Genomic DNA, 13,182 nt, shown 5'->3' with positions numbered 1-13,182 from the left:
CACAAGACTCCATAAGAATTTAAGCACAGACTGCGAAAGTACATCGTAGGTAGAATAGTTATTGTACAGTGACATGTATTAATATAGAATATTAAATATAATTTCTTCAATAACTTTTATATAGCTTAAAATACTGAGCTTTTGCAAAGTACTGGGAATATTGGAGGCGACACCAAGTAGATTACTCAGACGAGATTGATGCATATGAGGAAATGGCTATTGAGGAGATGAGTCCGGCTATTGAAATACTTGACACATCACATCCGTATAATTGTGTATTTCGCCACGAGGATGCCCTGTAATATATTTGGATGCATCCACGCACGGTACTACGGTATTTGCACGATTCTATGGTGACGGTACAATCTGTTGCAAAATATCGCTTCTAAAACGTGATGATCTTTAATTCAAAATGAAGGTTACTTCAAGATTTTTCATTTTTTTTCATTAAGTTTTCTATTGATTCATAAAAATAAATTAATTCCAAATATAACACAAACGTGATAAAATGTTTTAAGAGTTTTGTTTTCATTTGAAGCTATCACCATTTTCTTCGTACTTCTGCAACTCCATTAGCATTTGATAGCACAATGTACTCGAGATTTATTCTATACATTTATTTTTACAATTTTTCTAATTAACACCTTGCAAGAATTTGGATAAGAAGTCTGTTGGCTTAGGATCTTGGCTCTCCTTCCAATAACGCATTATGTGACCCTTCTGCTTCCATATTTCGACTGTCTCCTTCAGCTCCATTTGACCCTGTAAAAGTAGTTTTTAATAAATCAAAATTATTAGAATAATCATACTTTTTATATGTATTTTATAAACAACTACGTTAAACTATGTTGTTGGCAATAATGAGTATACGACGGCCGCCGTAGGTGCATGATTACCATTCGGAAGTGCGCAGTTTCGAATCTCCGTGCCCAAACATCAAATAAAAGAATAAGTTTTTTCTAATAGCGTTGACCCCTCGGCACGCAATGGCAAACCTTCGGGTCAATTTCTGCTATGAAAAATCCCATAAAAAACCATCTGCCGTTCGGAGTCGCCTTAAAACTGTAGATCCCTTCATTTGTGGGACAACATCAAGACGCACGCTATATATAGGAGAAGGAGCTCGTTCAAACACCCAAAAAAGGTTGTAAGCACCAATTATATATACAGGGTGCATACGGGGTTTGAGCACCTGCATTGATATGAATATAACTTCCCGAAACCATTTTTTTTCTTTTTGCTCTTTTTCAGATAGGACATGGAGGACTTCAATTTAACTCAAGAAATGAAGATATATGCAGTTATCGTCTTTAAATGTGCAAAACATATCGATTTAAAAATCTCCAATTTTTTTAAGTGCGTCGTTCATGCATTCAGAAGGTTCTCTGAGAGGTGGAAGTATAAGGCTGCCACCGTTCGATCTGCAGAATTTAATCGACAAGTGCGAGCGATCATTGTCAAGGACCCTTCAAAATCAGAGGGAGCTTAATGTTTCTGAGCGTCTTACCCGTTGAGTTGTCGCAGAAGACAGTTTATGTCGAAGCGCCTGAGAGCACCGAACTTATGGCCACCTAACTTCGCAGACCTCAATCCCCTGGATTACTACGTATGGGGTGTATTTGAACGTGAAACCAATAAGCGTCCTCATAACAAAATTTCTTCTCTGATGGCTGTAATTAATACCGTTATGGTTTATTGAATAAAGAGCATTTGATTAGCATGCAATCGTTTCCGGACTCGGTTCGAGAAGGTTATTACAGCTAATGGAAATTTTATTGAATGACTTTATAGATGTATAATAATTTAATGTCGTATACAAAATTACAGAAGTTTCATTAAATATTGTTCAAAATAATATCTAATTAGTTTTACTCTCAAACTATCAAGTTGCCCTCAAATCGTATGCAACCTGTATATATGTATTTTTACAAAAAAATAGTTCTTTATAAAAGTTCAGCTCGTTGGGGACAGAATTTAAACCTGTAGGGGTCCACCTTCCATGGTGGATTCATACAAGGTGGACTTAATACAGCAGCCGATTTTTTATTTTTTTTTTCGCGCCATCTGATGGTTTGAATCAGTGATGCGCTTTTTTGCTTCCCCTTCTGAATCGGCTGTTTTGAGTGACCTCAACAACTAAATAATCTTTTGTGTCTAAGTTATTTTCTTTCTGTGTTGACTTCACGGCCTACTGATAGCGCAATCGTGTATTCTGTTATTTTCGATTTTGAAGTTTTGACATACAAATCACTAAATTGCAAAAACAAAATACATGCAAATGCCGGTTTCGCTGTAGTGAATTCACCATATATGAATTTGCCTTGGCGCCTTCTCACCAAAAGCAGAGAATGTGAGCAACATGGCATTGCCAACGAAAAATAATTCATTTATATTTTGGTCTTAGGACTGTAATACTTTAGTTTATCGATAGGCCTTTTCCACGTCTTTGATCGACTAACTTAATAAAAAATTAATATGTGGAAGCACCAACAAAAGGCCTCTTCTATTCGCCACTTCTCTAATCGACTAACTTAACGAAAAATTTGCATGTGAAAGCAACAACAAAGTTTTCGTGCAAGATTCGCCGCAAACGAGTATTGTCATTACCTCATTAGACTGTTATAACTCACTGTCGTACAAACACATGCAATTTAAGGCAGCTCTATTGCCGCGTTACCAATATATGTTCATTTACACCAATTGCTTTATCTATTCGCCACTTGCTAACGCTGTGCAGAGAACGTTAATGACCACCATTGTGTACATACGCACATACAAATATGTACATGAGTATTCAAAAGAAATTTGTTTTAGCATTTGAGGCAGGAATTTGATCATTAGGTTATTTACATGAAATATAAGGCGATGCTCGTGAGGTAGGTCATGTTGCTTCAGTGCACACATATGCGTGCAACATATACCTATTTAATAAAGATGCAATTGAATTTAGTTGTCCCATATATGCAAATACGTTTCTTTGTTTCCTTTATTTATTTTAAAGTTTTATACTATCTAGAAAATGCATACATACAAATGTATGTATATTATTATTCCCTGTAATAAAATGTAAATTGAAAAAGATTTGGTTTGCCAAAGGAACAAATAAATGCATGTTCAAATGTAAATACATACATATGTCGATATACCAAAACACTTGTATGCTATGAATTAATTTCGACTCAAAAAATTAGTAAAAATTTTCATCAAATTTGTTTAGTTTTAAATTTACTAAAACGCACATACCAAAGTGTGAGAGGTCGTTTTATAATGTATTTTTTTAAATTAAATCAAAATATTAAAGTTACTTTGATTTGATTTGGCGCATATAATAAATTCAATCATTTTTTCTTCATCACCTTTGTTTGAAAATACAAATTGAATAAATTTTCGTTTACCAAGGGAACATAAAAATGCACAAGCAAATGCCTTGCAAAATGCCGTCGGCATTTGTCAATTTGATTTCATACAGAAACCAAAAACTGAGCAGAGCCAATGTACTTGTACATAATTCACTGTAATCAGGTCTGTTAAGAACTTCCCCGCCTTCGAGTTGAGCGAGGTGAAATAGTGTTCGCGGTTTCACTTCATTTTTGACAATTCACACTATTCGTAGCTCGTGAGAATTCTCTATATTTAACGTTCTCTGCGCTGTGCGAAAAAAGAAGAAGTCTGATGTTTAAAATAACATCGAAATTTTTACGAATTCAAAAAGTGTGGGGAAAATTACAGACTTAAAAATTCAACAAAGTAAAACTGTGGTAAGTATGTGAAATAAGAAGTATGGGATTCAAAAATGTGCATGCCACTAATGTTTCGCTTATTATGTCGGAATGGGTTGTCTAAAAGAGCATATTTTTGTTTAAAAGAATTTACCATTTGGTATTAACTAATTTTATAAAAAAAAGTTATGTTTAAATGCCATACATTGCTGGTATGAATGTGTGATGTATCGCTTAAAAAAGGGTAAAAGCAGAAATATAATCATTCATAGCCACCAAGGCGTTACTATTTTGTTTCCCTAGATCCCAGGAACCCATAGCGGCTATAGGTGGCTAGGGATTCCATTTTTTGGAAGCAGTGCATGCCCCATTCAAAGATCGGAGTGGGAGGTACCTTGGTCGTCGTCTCTTTCATCTAATGACAGACTCAGGAAACGGGGCGAGTCCTGAGAGAAAGGGGTGTTAGACGAGTGAGATTGAGGGAGCATGTGAATAGGCGGTTGGTGTCGTTTGGTGTGCGTGGTACCTTCACAATTCTGGACAAATAAGAGTTTAACCCACTACAATATCCGGAACATGGAAATGAACCCAATTCCTGGGTACTAGTTTAATTTGATATAATATACGGAAAATAATGGCTATATTAGTAGTAACTATTTTATAAAAGTTGACAATAAACCATTAAATTACTTGTCTGTTTTAACAACTAATTTTGTCAATTTGCGTTATCTGAATTTGCTGTATTTTGTCCGTCCAAATACGGACATTCCAGCATGCATTTGTGGGAACTTCTTTGATCTGATAAGAAAACGTACCCAAATTCCCCCACCATTCACCATAACTATGCTCAGATAGGTTAAACCGTAAAACAAGTAGGCGTAACTCTTAATAAATTAGAGCATTGCTGTAAACAATAAATGCTGTAACGTAGCAGAGCAGAACTTTATGAAAATGATCGTGAATAATATCAATGAATATTCTTAGCCTTGACTGAAGAAATTGCTTATGTCAACAAACAACGGCTCTTGGATGCTTACCTTTATGACCAGCATGTCAATTACACGCACATCCGTCACATTACGATGCTTTTCAAATTCTTCACGTAATTTAGTGCGGCACTGCTCCACCGTTTTGGGGATGTCGTAGTCCATTACTGCATATAAGAAAGTTTATGTTAGTTGTAAGAAAAGTGTCTACTGCGATGATGTATGCTTGTGTGGCAATCGTTGCGTTAGAGATCAACTGTGGTACAAGATCTGTATTTATGCTTCTTTATGCCTTTAGCAACAACTCTGTCGCTTCCAATTTACTTGCGGCGGTCGATGACATAACAAACATTGTGACAGCCTTCATGCACTTACCAATATACGGGATTTGCCGATACCAAGCTTTATAAAGATTCAACGCACGTTTACGCGCTTCTTCGCGATCCACTGACAAGATGGGACGCACCTGCTGCACAGCTTTCCTTACGGCTTCACGTCCGGCCATTGCTTCGATTTTGGCAAACAAGGAAAATTTCGTTCAACTATGCAAGAAACACAGCAAAAATTCAGATATATGAAGTTGACAGTGAATTTCGCAAACAGCTGATTTTCAGAGGGTGTCGATGGTGCTGCCAATTAAAAAAAAGTTAAATTAAGTTTAATTCACTGAATGTTACGATATTACTAATTTCATATATCGATAACATCTGTCGATTGAAATGGATAAATTTACCGAAAATAGGAGGAATAGTAATACGGTTAAAGGGTTATATACCTTGTGTTTTTCAAAAAAATCAAAATAAATTTTATTTCTTTATCGTAAAGTACAATCCCTTGAGAACATTTTCCAAAAATTTCATAGAGATCTGAGCAATAGATCGAAAGTTACAGCGTTTTAAATTGTCCTGAGCGTACGGCCTCATGCGGCGCTTGAAACTTTAAACGCGATTATCTCAAAAACGTGTTTTTCCAAAAATGCTTTTGCGGTGGACGCGATTGCAAAAAAAGTATTCAACCGATTTTTATAATTTTTTTTTTAAATTGTTCGTAATTGATGTCGCCTCTTAGTGAACGATCAACTTTTTATGTATAAATTTTTATTTTGCAGATATGAATTTTTTAATGCCAATTTTAGGACTGTAGAAGTGGAGTTTTTTAAAAACATGTTCCTATTTTCACAAAAATCAAAATATTTAATATATTGATCGTTCACTAAGAAGATATAACCCTATACTAATGAAATCTTTTCGATTTTTTGATTTCAGTTGACTTGGTGGACTTGAATCGCGTCCACCGCAAGCCTCTTCCAAAAAAAGGGTCTTGGGGGAAAACGCCATAACTCCGCCATTTTTAAATATTTTTACACAAACAAAGCCTTTTTTTTTCTTTAAACATTGTAATATCCAATAATAAAAACTTTTATACAATAAAATTATTGCTACATATCTTTAAAAAAAACCCAACTTTCGCTAATTTCACCGGACCACAAGGTATATAACCCCTTAAGCGTTAGAAGCCAGATAGGTGAAAAATACAATTGCTTTGTTTTTAAAATATTATATACAATAATATACATCTATATATATAAAAGAAAGTCATGTTAGTTACTGTTGGATCGAGTGACGATGTGCTTTGTTACACGTCAAATATAAAAAGGAAAGTACAATAGGTATTAATCTTGGAGATGAAAATTGGTTGTGTGAAAATCGATAAACGTTAGTGATGTTACAACACTCCTCCTCACAACTATATTTTTAATCCCAGATCGTCCCTTAGTTCTTGGTGTCGAGGTCCGTTTAATCCCTTTGTCAAGATATCCGCGGGCATTCTAGACATGTCTTGATATTTGACCACGATACTTCCATTTTGTATGTGTTCTCTCAAAAAATGTATTCGCAAATCGATGTGCTTGGTTTTGCTGCTTATTATAGTATTTTGGCATAGCTTTAGTGCCGCTTGGTTGTCGTTAAAAATGGTAATAACCTGTTGCTTACGTTCAGCTATGTTTTCAAGAAGAAGTTTAAGGTGCAGCGCCTAATGCCATTGACATCATGAAATAGTATCCGGTGTAAGATTTTCGGTCTATGGTACAAGCTGCCCAGTCAGCATCTGCATATCCGATCAACTCTTTGTTTACATTTTTATCAAAAGTTAAACCTATTTCCTTTGTGCCTTTAAGGTATCTTAAAATTCGTTTCGCAGATTTAAAATGCTCAGTGCCATAACAGTTATTAAATTGTGAAAGATAACTTACGGCAAACATTATGTCTGGTCTGGTTGCTACAGCCAAAAACATCAGGGATCCAATCAGGTTTTGGTTAGGCAAGCTTTCATCGCATTTTGCTAGTTTTTCCAGCTTTAGGTGCGGTTCTATTGGTGTAACACAACTCTTGCATTCTTCCATTTTAAATTTCGCAAGTAGTTTTTCAATGTATTTTTCTTGTTTCAATGTTATCGTACTATGTGTTTGGTTTATTTCAATGCCAACAAAATTTTGTACAGGCCCAATATCTTTCATTTCAAAAGTGGCCATCAGTTTTTTCTTGATTTGTTCAAAGGCTTGCTCGCAGGAGTACGCCAATAATATATCATCGACATATAGCCCGAGTAGTATCTTGGCTCCTCCTTTCCGCAGTACGTAAATGCAGGGGTCTGCTATTGAAGGATTGAAACCAAGTTTCTTTAATTCGGAGTCCAACCTTTTATACCATTGTCGTCCGGATTGTTTTAACCCGTATAATGCCTTTTTCAAGACACACACCTTTTCCTTTGAAGAATTGTTGATTTGTTTTAGCATTTCCTTTGCTTTGTAGTACACACTCAAGTCTTCATTTTCGCTCTCATCAACTAAAATTTCTGCGATATATTTTTCTAGGTATTCGGGTTTCTTCATTATTATTCGCTCATCTAAGTCTCCATTTAGGTATGCCGTAGTAACGTCTAATTGATGTAGCGTTAGGTTCTCTTGAGCAGCAATTGATGTCAATAGCCTAATAGAGCTCAGTTTTGCAACTGGAGCCCACGTTTCAACGTAGTCTACACCTGGTCTCTGTGAGAATCCCCGTGCGACAAGGCGGGTCTTTTTGGTATCCCCTTTTTCTTTGAGTATCATTTTGAAATCAACCACATTACTTTCTTTATCTTTATCTTTTATTTCCCATGTACAATTTTTTATGTGAGCTCTGAGTTCCGATTTGATGGCATTATGCCATTCTTTTTCTTCGGTTTGACACATAAACGTTGACTCATCAATGCCTCTTTCGCAATAATTTGATAGGTACTCATCAGATGTTTCTTCGTCATAGGCTGCATAGTCATCTAACCAATTTGGACGTTTTCGATCTCGGAGAGGTCTCTGAATTTTTCTGCCGGTATTCGATTCTTTCGTGCTTTGAGCATTTTCCTCACTTTCGGATTCTTCAACGTTTTCTAGCTCGTTTATGGTTCTAGTATTACTCTCGATTTCAGATTGTGTACCTTGGCAGGATATGGTTTTAGGGATATGGGAATTTTCAGAAATTATCTCTTCACGTTTTATCTCTTCTGTTTCTTTTGATGTGAACTCAATACCCACCATAGGTCTACTTTTAGACAGGTCTTCTTTTTGCAGTTCAACCTCATCTGTATTTGATTGATTTCTTATTTCTGTGTCATAAAAGAGATTATCATAGCTATTCGTTTTATTTGTGCTTATCTGATAATACATTTTATCAATTACTTTGACATCTCTACTAATTATGATAGAATTTTTTTTCGGTAAGTATATGCGAAAACCTTTTGCGTTTTGTGCATAACCGACAAAAATACCTTCTGTAGCCTTTGGTGTAAACTTACCCTTTCTAAGTTTGTCTAACACGAATGCCTTGCTACCAAAAACGTGTAAGTGATTTCCAGATGGCGTACGTCCTATCCATTTTTCGTGTGGTGTACAGCCATTAAGTGTCTTTGCGGGATTTCTGCTTAGTAGATAGTTAGCAGTATATACCGCTTCCGCCCATAACTTCTGGGGTATTTTTCCCTCTATCATCATGCATCGGGCTTTATCCAGCAACGATCGATTTTTTCTTTCGCTTTGCCCATTTTGCTGTGGTGTGTAGGGTGTACTTAGTCTTCTTTTTATTCCGTTTGCTTTTAGGTAGTGATCAAATTCGCGATTGCAATATTCTGTGCCATTGTCAGATTGCAAACTTTTTATTTTTCTGTTGTGAAAGTTTTCAACTTCATTTTTGTATTCCTTAAATCTTTGGAAAACTTCGTTCTTATGAGCCATGAAATATATGTAGCAGTATTTTGTAAAGTCATCCAAAAATGTTACGAAATATACGGCTCCGCCTAAAGATTCGGTTTGTATGGGGCCACACACGTCACTATGGATTGTTTCTAATGGCTGGCTAGACTTAACACCTTCTATGGAGGTAAATGGTAATCGAGTCATCTTACCTTTTATGCAGACTTCGCACTTAGATAAGGTCTCATTTCCTAGATCCATGCCTTTTATGAGGTTTTTTCTTGCCGCCAACTTTAGGTCGTTTTCATTTAGGTGTCCTAATTTTCGATGCCACATTTCAATTTTGTTTTCGGTGGTGTGGACAATTTTTGCTTTTTCGCTCGTTGTATAATAAAGACCATTTTCTTTTTCAGCGATTAATGTCATATTACCAGATTTATCTTTTATGAAAGCTTTTTCATTTGTGAAAATTACGCTATTTCCTTTTTCAGTGATTTTTGATACTGACAATAGGTTTGTTGATAGGTTGGGTACATACAGGGTGTTGAGTAAATTGTATTTCTCGTTGTTAATGTTGACTTGTACTTTCCCTTTTCCTTCGACATTTACTGTGTGACTATTTGATGCTAACTTTAATGATCCGTTTTCAGCGCACATTGTTTCGAAATAGCTTTTCTGAGTACACATGTGGGAGGTGCTTCCACTGTCTAAGCACCATATATTGGGAGAGGTAATATTCATACATGTGGGTGTGATGTTGTAGCTTTTTGCATTGTTTTTGCCTGTTTTCTTTTTACTCCAGCATGTATCTGTCGTATGACCTTTCTTTTTGCATGATTGACAGTAGATGTTCGCGTTTTTCTTTTTTGTGTAAAATGCTCCTTCGCCACTTTTTGTGCTATTTCTCGCGTCATTTTCTTCGATTATTTTAACTTTAAGTTCTTCGGGGCTAGGAAGTGTATCTCTGGATTCAATAGCTATTCTAAAATTTTCGAAACTTGGCGGAAGGCTATAGAGCATCATGATGCTTAGCAATTCCGTATTGATTTTTATATCCATGTCGGCCAGTTTGTCAACTATATCGAGGAAGTTATTAAGATGGTCTCTTGTATCATCTGCCGTAGATGCTTTTTGCAATATAAGTTGTTTTAGAAGAGTTGCCTTTCTTGCAGGGCCAGTGCTTTGATAGGTTGCTTTTAGTTTATCCCACACTTGCTTTGCTGTTGAACAGCCTTTTACTTGTTTAAGCTCGTGCGGTGAAATTAAGAGGAGAATTTCGGCTTTTGCCATCATGTCCTTTTTATTGAATTGAGCTTGTTGCTCAGCAGTCGCTGTGGATGCTAAAATCGTCCCACCGCTAACGTAATCCCATAATTCGGCTTTTATTAACACTGCTTGTGCCTGAAGACACCACGTGTCGTAATTGCTTTTTGTAAGTGCCTCAATACGATTCGTGGAAGTAGCCATTTTGAATGTTTAAGATGATTACTGAAAACCTTGCTCTTCTACCAATTGTTGGATCGAGTGACGATGTGCTTTGTTACACGTCAAATATAAAAAGGAAAGTACAATAGGTATTAATCTTGGAGATGAAAATTGGTTGTGTGAAAATCGATAAACGTTAGTGATGTTACAACAGTTACATTATTTATAACTCGAGAACGGCTGAACCGATTTAGCTGAAAATTGGTGGAGAGGTAGCTTAGCACCAGGAGACGGACATAGGATACTTTTTATCCCATTCGAACGCGTTTCCGTGAAGTCACTATAAAATGTGGTATAACAAAAACGCATCTGATATGGAATAACAACACGCAAATGCCAGCTAAACGTAATTTTGTCTATGGTTAAGTAGAAAATTTGATAATATAAATTTTGTCAGAAATATTGTATTCTCTTTGAATCATCATTATCAATGCCGTGCCCAAGACAATCGAATCTCTCCCGACAAAGCCGTAATGCAAGAAGGATACGAAACATTGCGAATGAAACGACTGAAGAAGCACAAGGAATTGCCCGTGAAGAGCGTCGCGTTAGTATGGCTCGACTTCGTGCTTCTCAATCACAAGAGCAAAGCGAGGCATCCCGTGAAATAGCTCGGTTGGCAATGCGAAATCGTCGAGCGAATAACAGAGATCAACAAGTAGATCATTTTTGTGCACAAGAAGAGAATTATCAAATGCTGATTTGAATCGAGCAGCGTTTCGATATGATTGCAACACTGATTACTGCTTGCATCCTAGCGTTTGCATTGGGCCAATGATTGTACTGCCTTAGTGGAAGAGTGAAACATGAGCCCACCAAAACTTTGCAACGGTATGCGTTTGGTGGTAAATAAATTGATGCACAATGTGATTTACGCGACGATACTCACAGGAAAATTCGAAGGTGAAGAAGTTCTCATTCCGAGGATCCCGAGGATCCCGATGATCCCAACCGATCTTCCGTTTGAGTTTAAAAGCCTTCAATTTCCGACCCGTCTTGCATTCGCCATGACCATTAACAAATTACAAGGCCAATCCTTGAAAGTTTGTGGTCTGAATCTAGAAAATGAATGTTTCTCACATGGTCAATTATATGTGGCATGTTCATGGGTCGGAGAACCATCTGCGTTGTTTGTTCTTGCACCTGATAATAAAACAAAAAATGTCGTGTATCACAAGGTGCTTAACTGAAGAGAGCAATCTATTAAAGCTTTATTGAAATACTTGATTAATAAAAAAAATAACTTAATAAAATCAAAAATCTGCTTTTTTATTGCCTCTAGGGCGGAACAAAGTTCGCCGGTCAGCTAGTATATTACAAAATATGTTTAAATTGCATATGACAGATCATAAAATCAAAAATAAATATCCTAAATATGTTTTTATAAATATAACCTGTTTTTTGTTTTTGTGGGTAGGGAGAAATTCCTTCAGATCACTAACGGCCAGTACTGCCGTTAAAAAACCACCTCATTATTACGGATATTCTTCATTTATTTTCTATTCACTGCGCATTATTGGTTGTTGCACTAATTGAATTGTATAGATATTAACAAGTAAAATTAATCTCGCTTTTTCATATATAAGTTTTCATCAAACCGCATACTTACACACATCTTGAATTGACCATCTAATGATATTAAAAGCGTTTCTCATATCTAAGAACTCTTCGGTTAGATTACTTAGTAGTTGCCTTACGACTTTATGCTGTATTGCCTAATCTTATGCTCATTGTGCCCTTAGCAATCCCTCATAGAGTTTTTCCAGGATGTCAAGATGGGAAGTAGTCAAATAGATATAAAGTGGGGTCGGCACTGACATAGCCAAATTAGCCTTTCCCATATTTACGGCCTTCAATGGCCTTATGTAAAAATAAAAATCTTCCACTTAGAGCTACACTAATTCACAGGATTTTATTAACTACCTGTACCACAAAATGGTCAATAGTGGAATTATACCTCTCCAAAAAATAATAAAATCTGCTTATGTAGTATTTGCGCATTAACTTCAAATGCTTCAAAAAGAGGTTGAAAATTATTGTTGACTTAGGCCTATTTCATAATATGCCCGAAATTATTTTCCATCTGAATGTATGGCTCCAAAAAATCTTTGTTCCCTCACACTTTCAAACTAAATACATTTTCTGCCGCTTCTTTCAATTTAAATTTCCTAAAATCATAGCTAAATCGATATTATTTTACAGTGTTGTTGCACTATTACATTTTTCCCTATATTAACGTTTAAATTATTGTTATCGATCTCTTACGATATCTCCTTGCATTCACAGGTAAATCGGAAGCGGAACTTCTGAATTTTACAATTGTCAGTTTTTGACTGTAAGTTTAACTGGCCCATAAAATCTAAACATTAAATATAATTCAAAAACAAAAAGTTGACGACCAAAGTGAAATCATTCGATATTCGATAATTAATTTTAAATGCAACGCTTAAAATTTCCTACCGACACTCAATACAAAGTAAAAGCTCAATGGTGAACGAGTGTGCAAAACGCCGCTTATACGCTTTCCTCCTCAGCTTGTTTTTATTATATTTTTTTTATACGCTTTTTCACAACAGCATTTTTTGTGGGTGCTTCATGCATTGTGCTGCCGTTGGAGCTTGGATTTTGCTCGGATGTGCGGTCGGCCGGTAGGGCGAGCTGGTTGACTGGCTGGTTTGTGGGGGGCTTTTTGCTTGCCCTGGCCTGGCTGATTGCCTGGCTGCCTGGCTGCTTGGCTTTGGCGAGTGCGCCCGGCCGGAGTTCA

The 13,182-nt window shown here is 36.3% G+C and overlaps 1 protein-coding gene across 1 annotated transcript; it reads right to left on the bottom strand.

Moving 5' to 3' along the window:
* Positions 1 to 578: 578 nt before the first annotated feature.
* Positions 579 to 5,302, bottom strand: LOC129245663 (NADH dehydrogenase [ubiquinone] 1 alpha subcomplex subunit 6). The gene is made up of 3 exons (XM_054883979.1): positions 5,081 to 5,302; positions 4,757 to 4,872; positions 579 to 762 (listed from the first exon to the last, which is right to left on the bottom strand). Exons 1-3 carry the CDS (start codon positions 5,208 to 5,210, stop codon positions 634 to 636), a joined length of 375 nt encoding a protein of 124 aa, XP_054739954.1. The 5' UTR covers positions 5,211 to 5,302; the 3' UTR covers positions 579 to 633.
* Between the last annotated feature and the right edge of the window lie 7,880 nt (positions 5,303 to 13,182).

Source organism: Anastrepha obliqua, chromosome 4 (assembly GCF_027943255.1).
Source record: "Anastrepha obliqua isolate idAnaObli1 chromosome 4, idAnaObli1_1.0, whole genome shotgun sequence".
In the NCBI taxonomy this organism is placed as follows: Eukaryota; Metazoa; Arthropoda; class Insecta; order Diptera; family Tephritidae; genus Anastrepha; species Anastrepha obliqua.
The sequence above is the reverse complement of the archived record's forward strand: the minus strand, read 5'-3'. Positions and strand labels throughout refer to the sequence as shown.

Excerpts from the sequence above, each read along its gene's own strand:
- LOC129245663 (XM_054883979.1), bottom strand. The coding sequence starts at position 5,210 with ATGGCCGGACGTGAAGCCGTAAGGAAAGCTGTGCAGCAGGTGCGTCCC. Across the intron at positions 4,873-5,080 it reads TCGGCAAATCCCGTATATTG|TAATGGACTACGACATCCCC; the intron begins GTAAGTGCATGA and ends TCTTATATGCAG. Across the intron at positions 763-4,756 it reads TTGACATGCTGGTCATAAAG|GGTCAAATGGAGCTGAAGGA; the intron begins GTAAGCATCCAA and ends CTACTTTTACAG.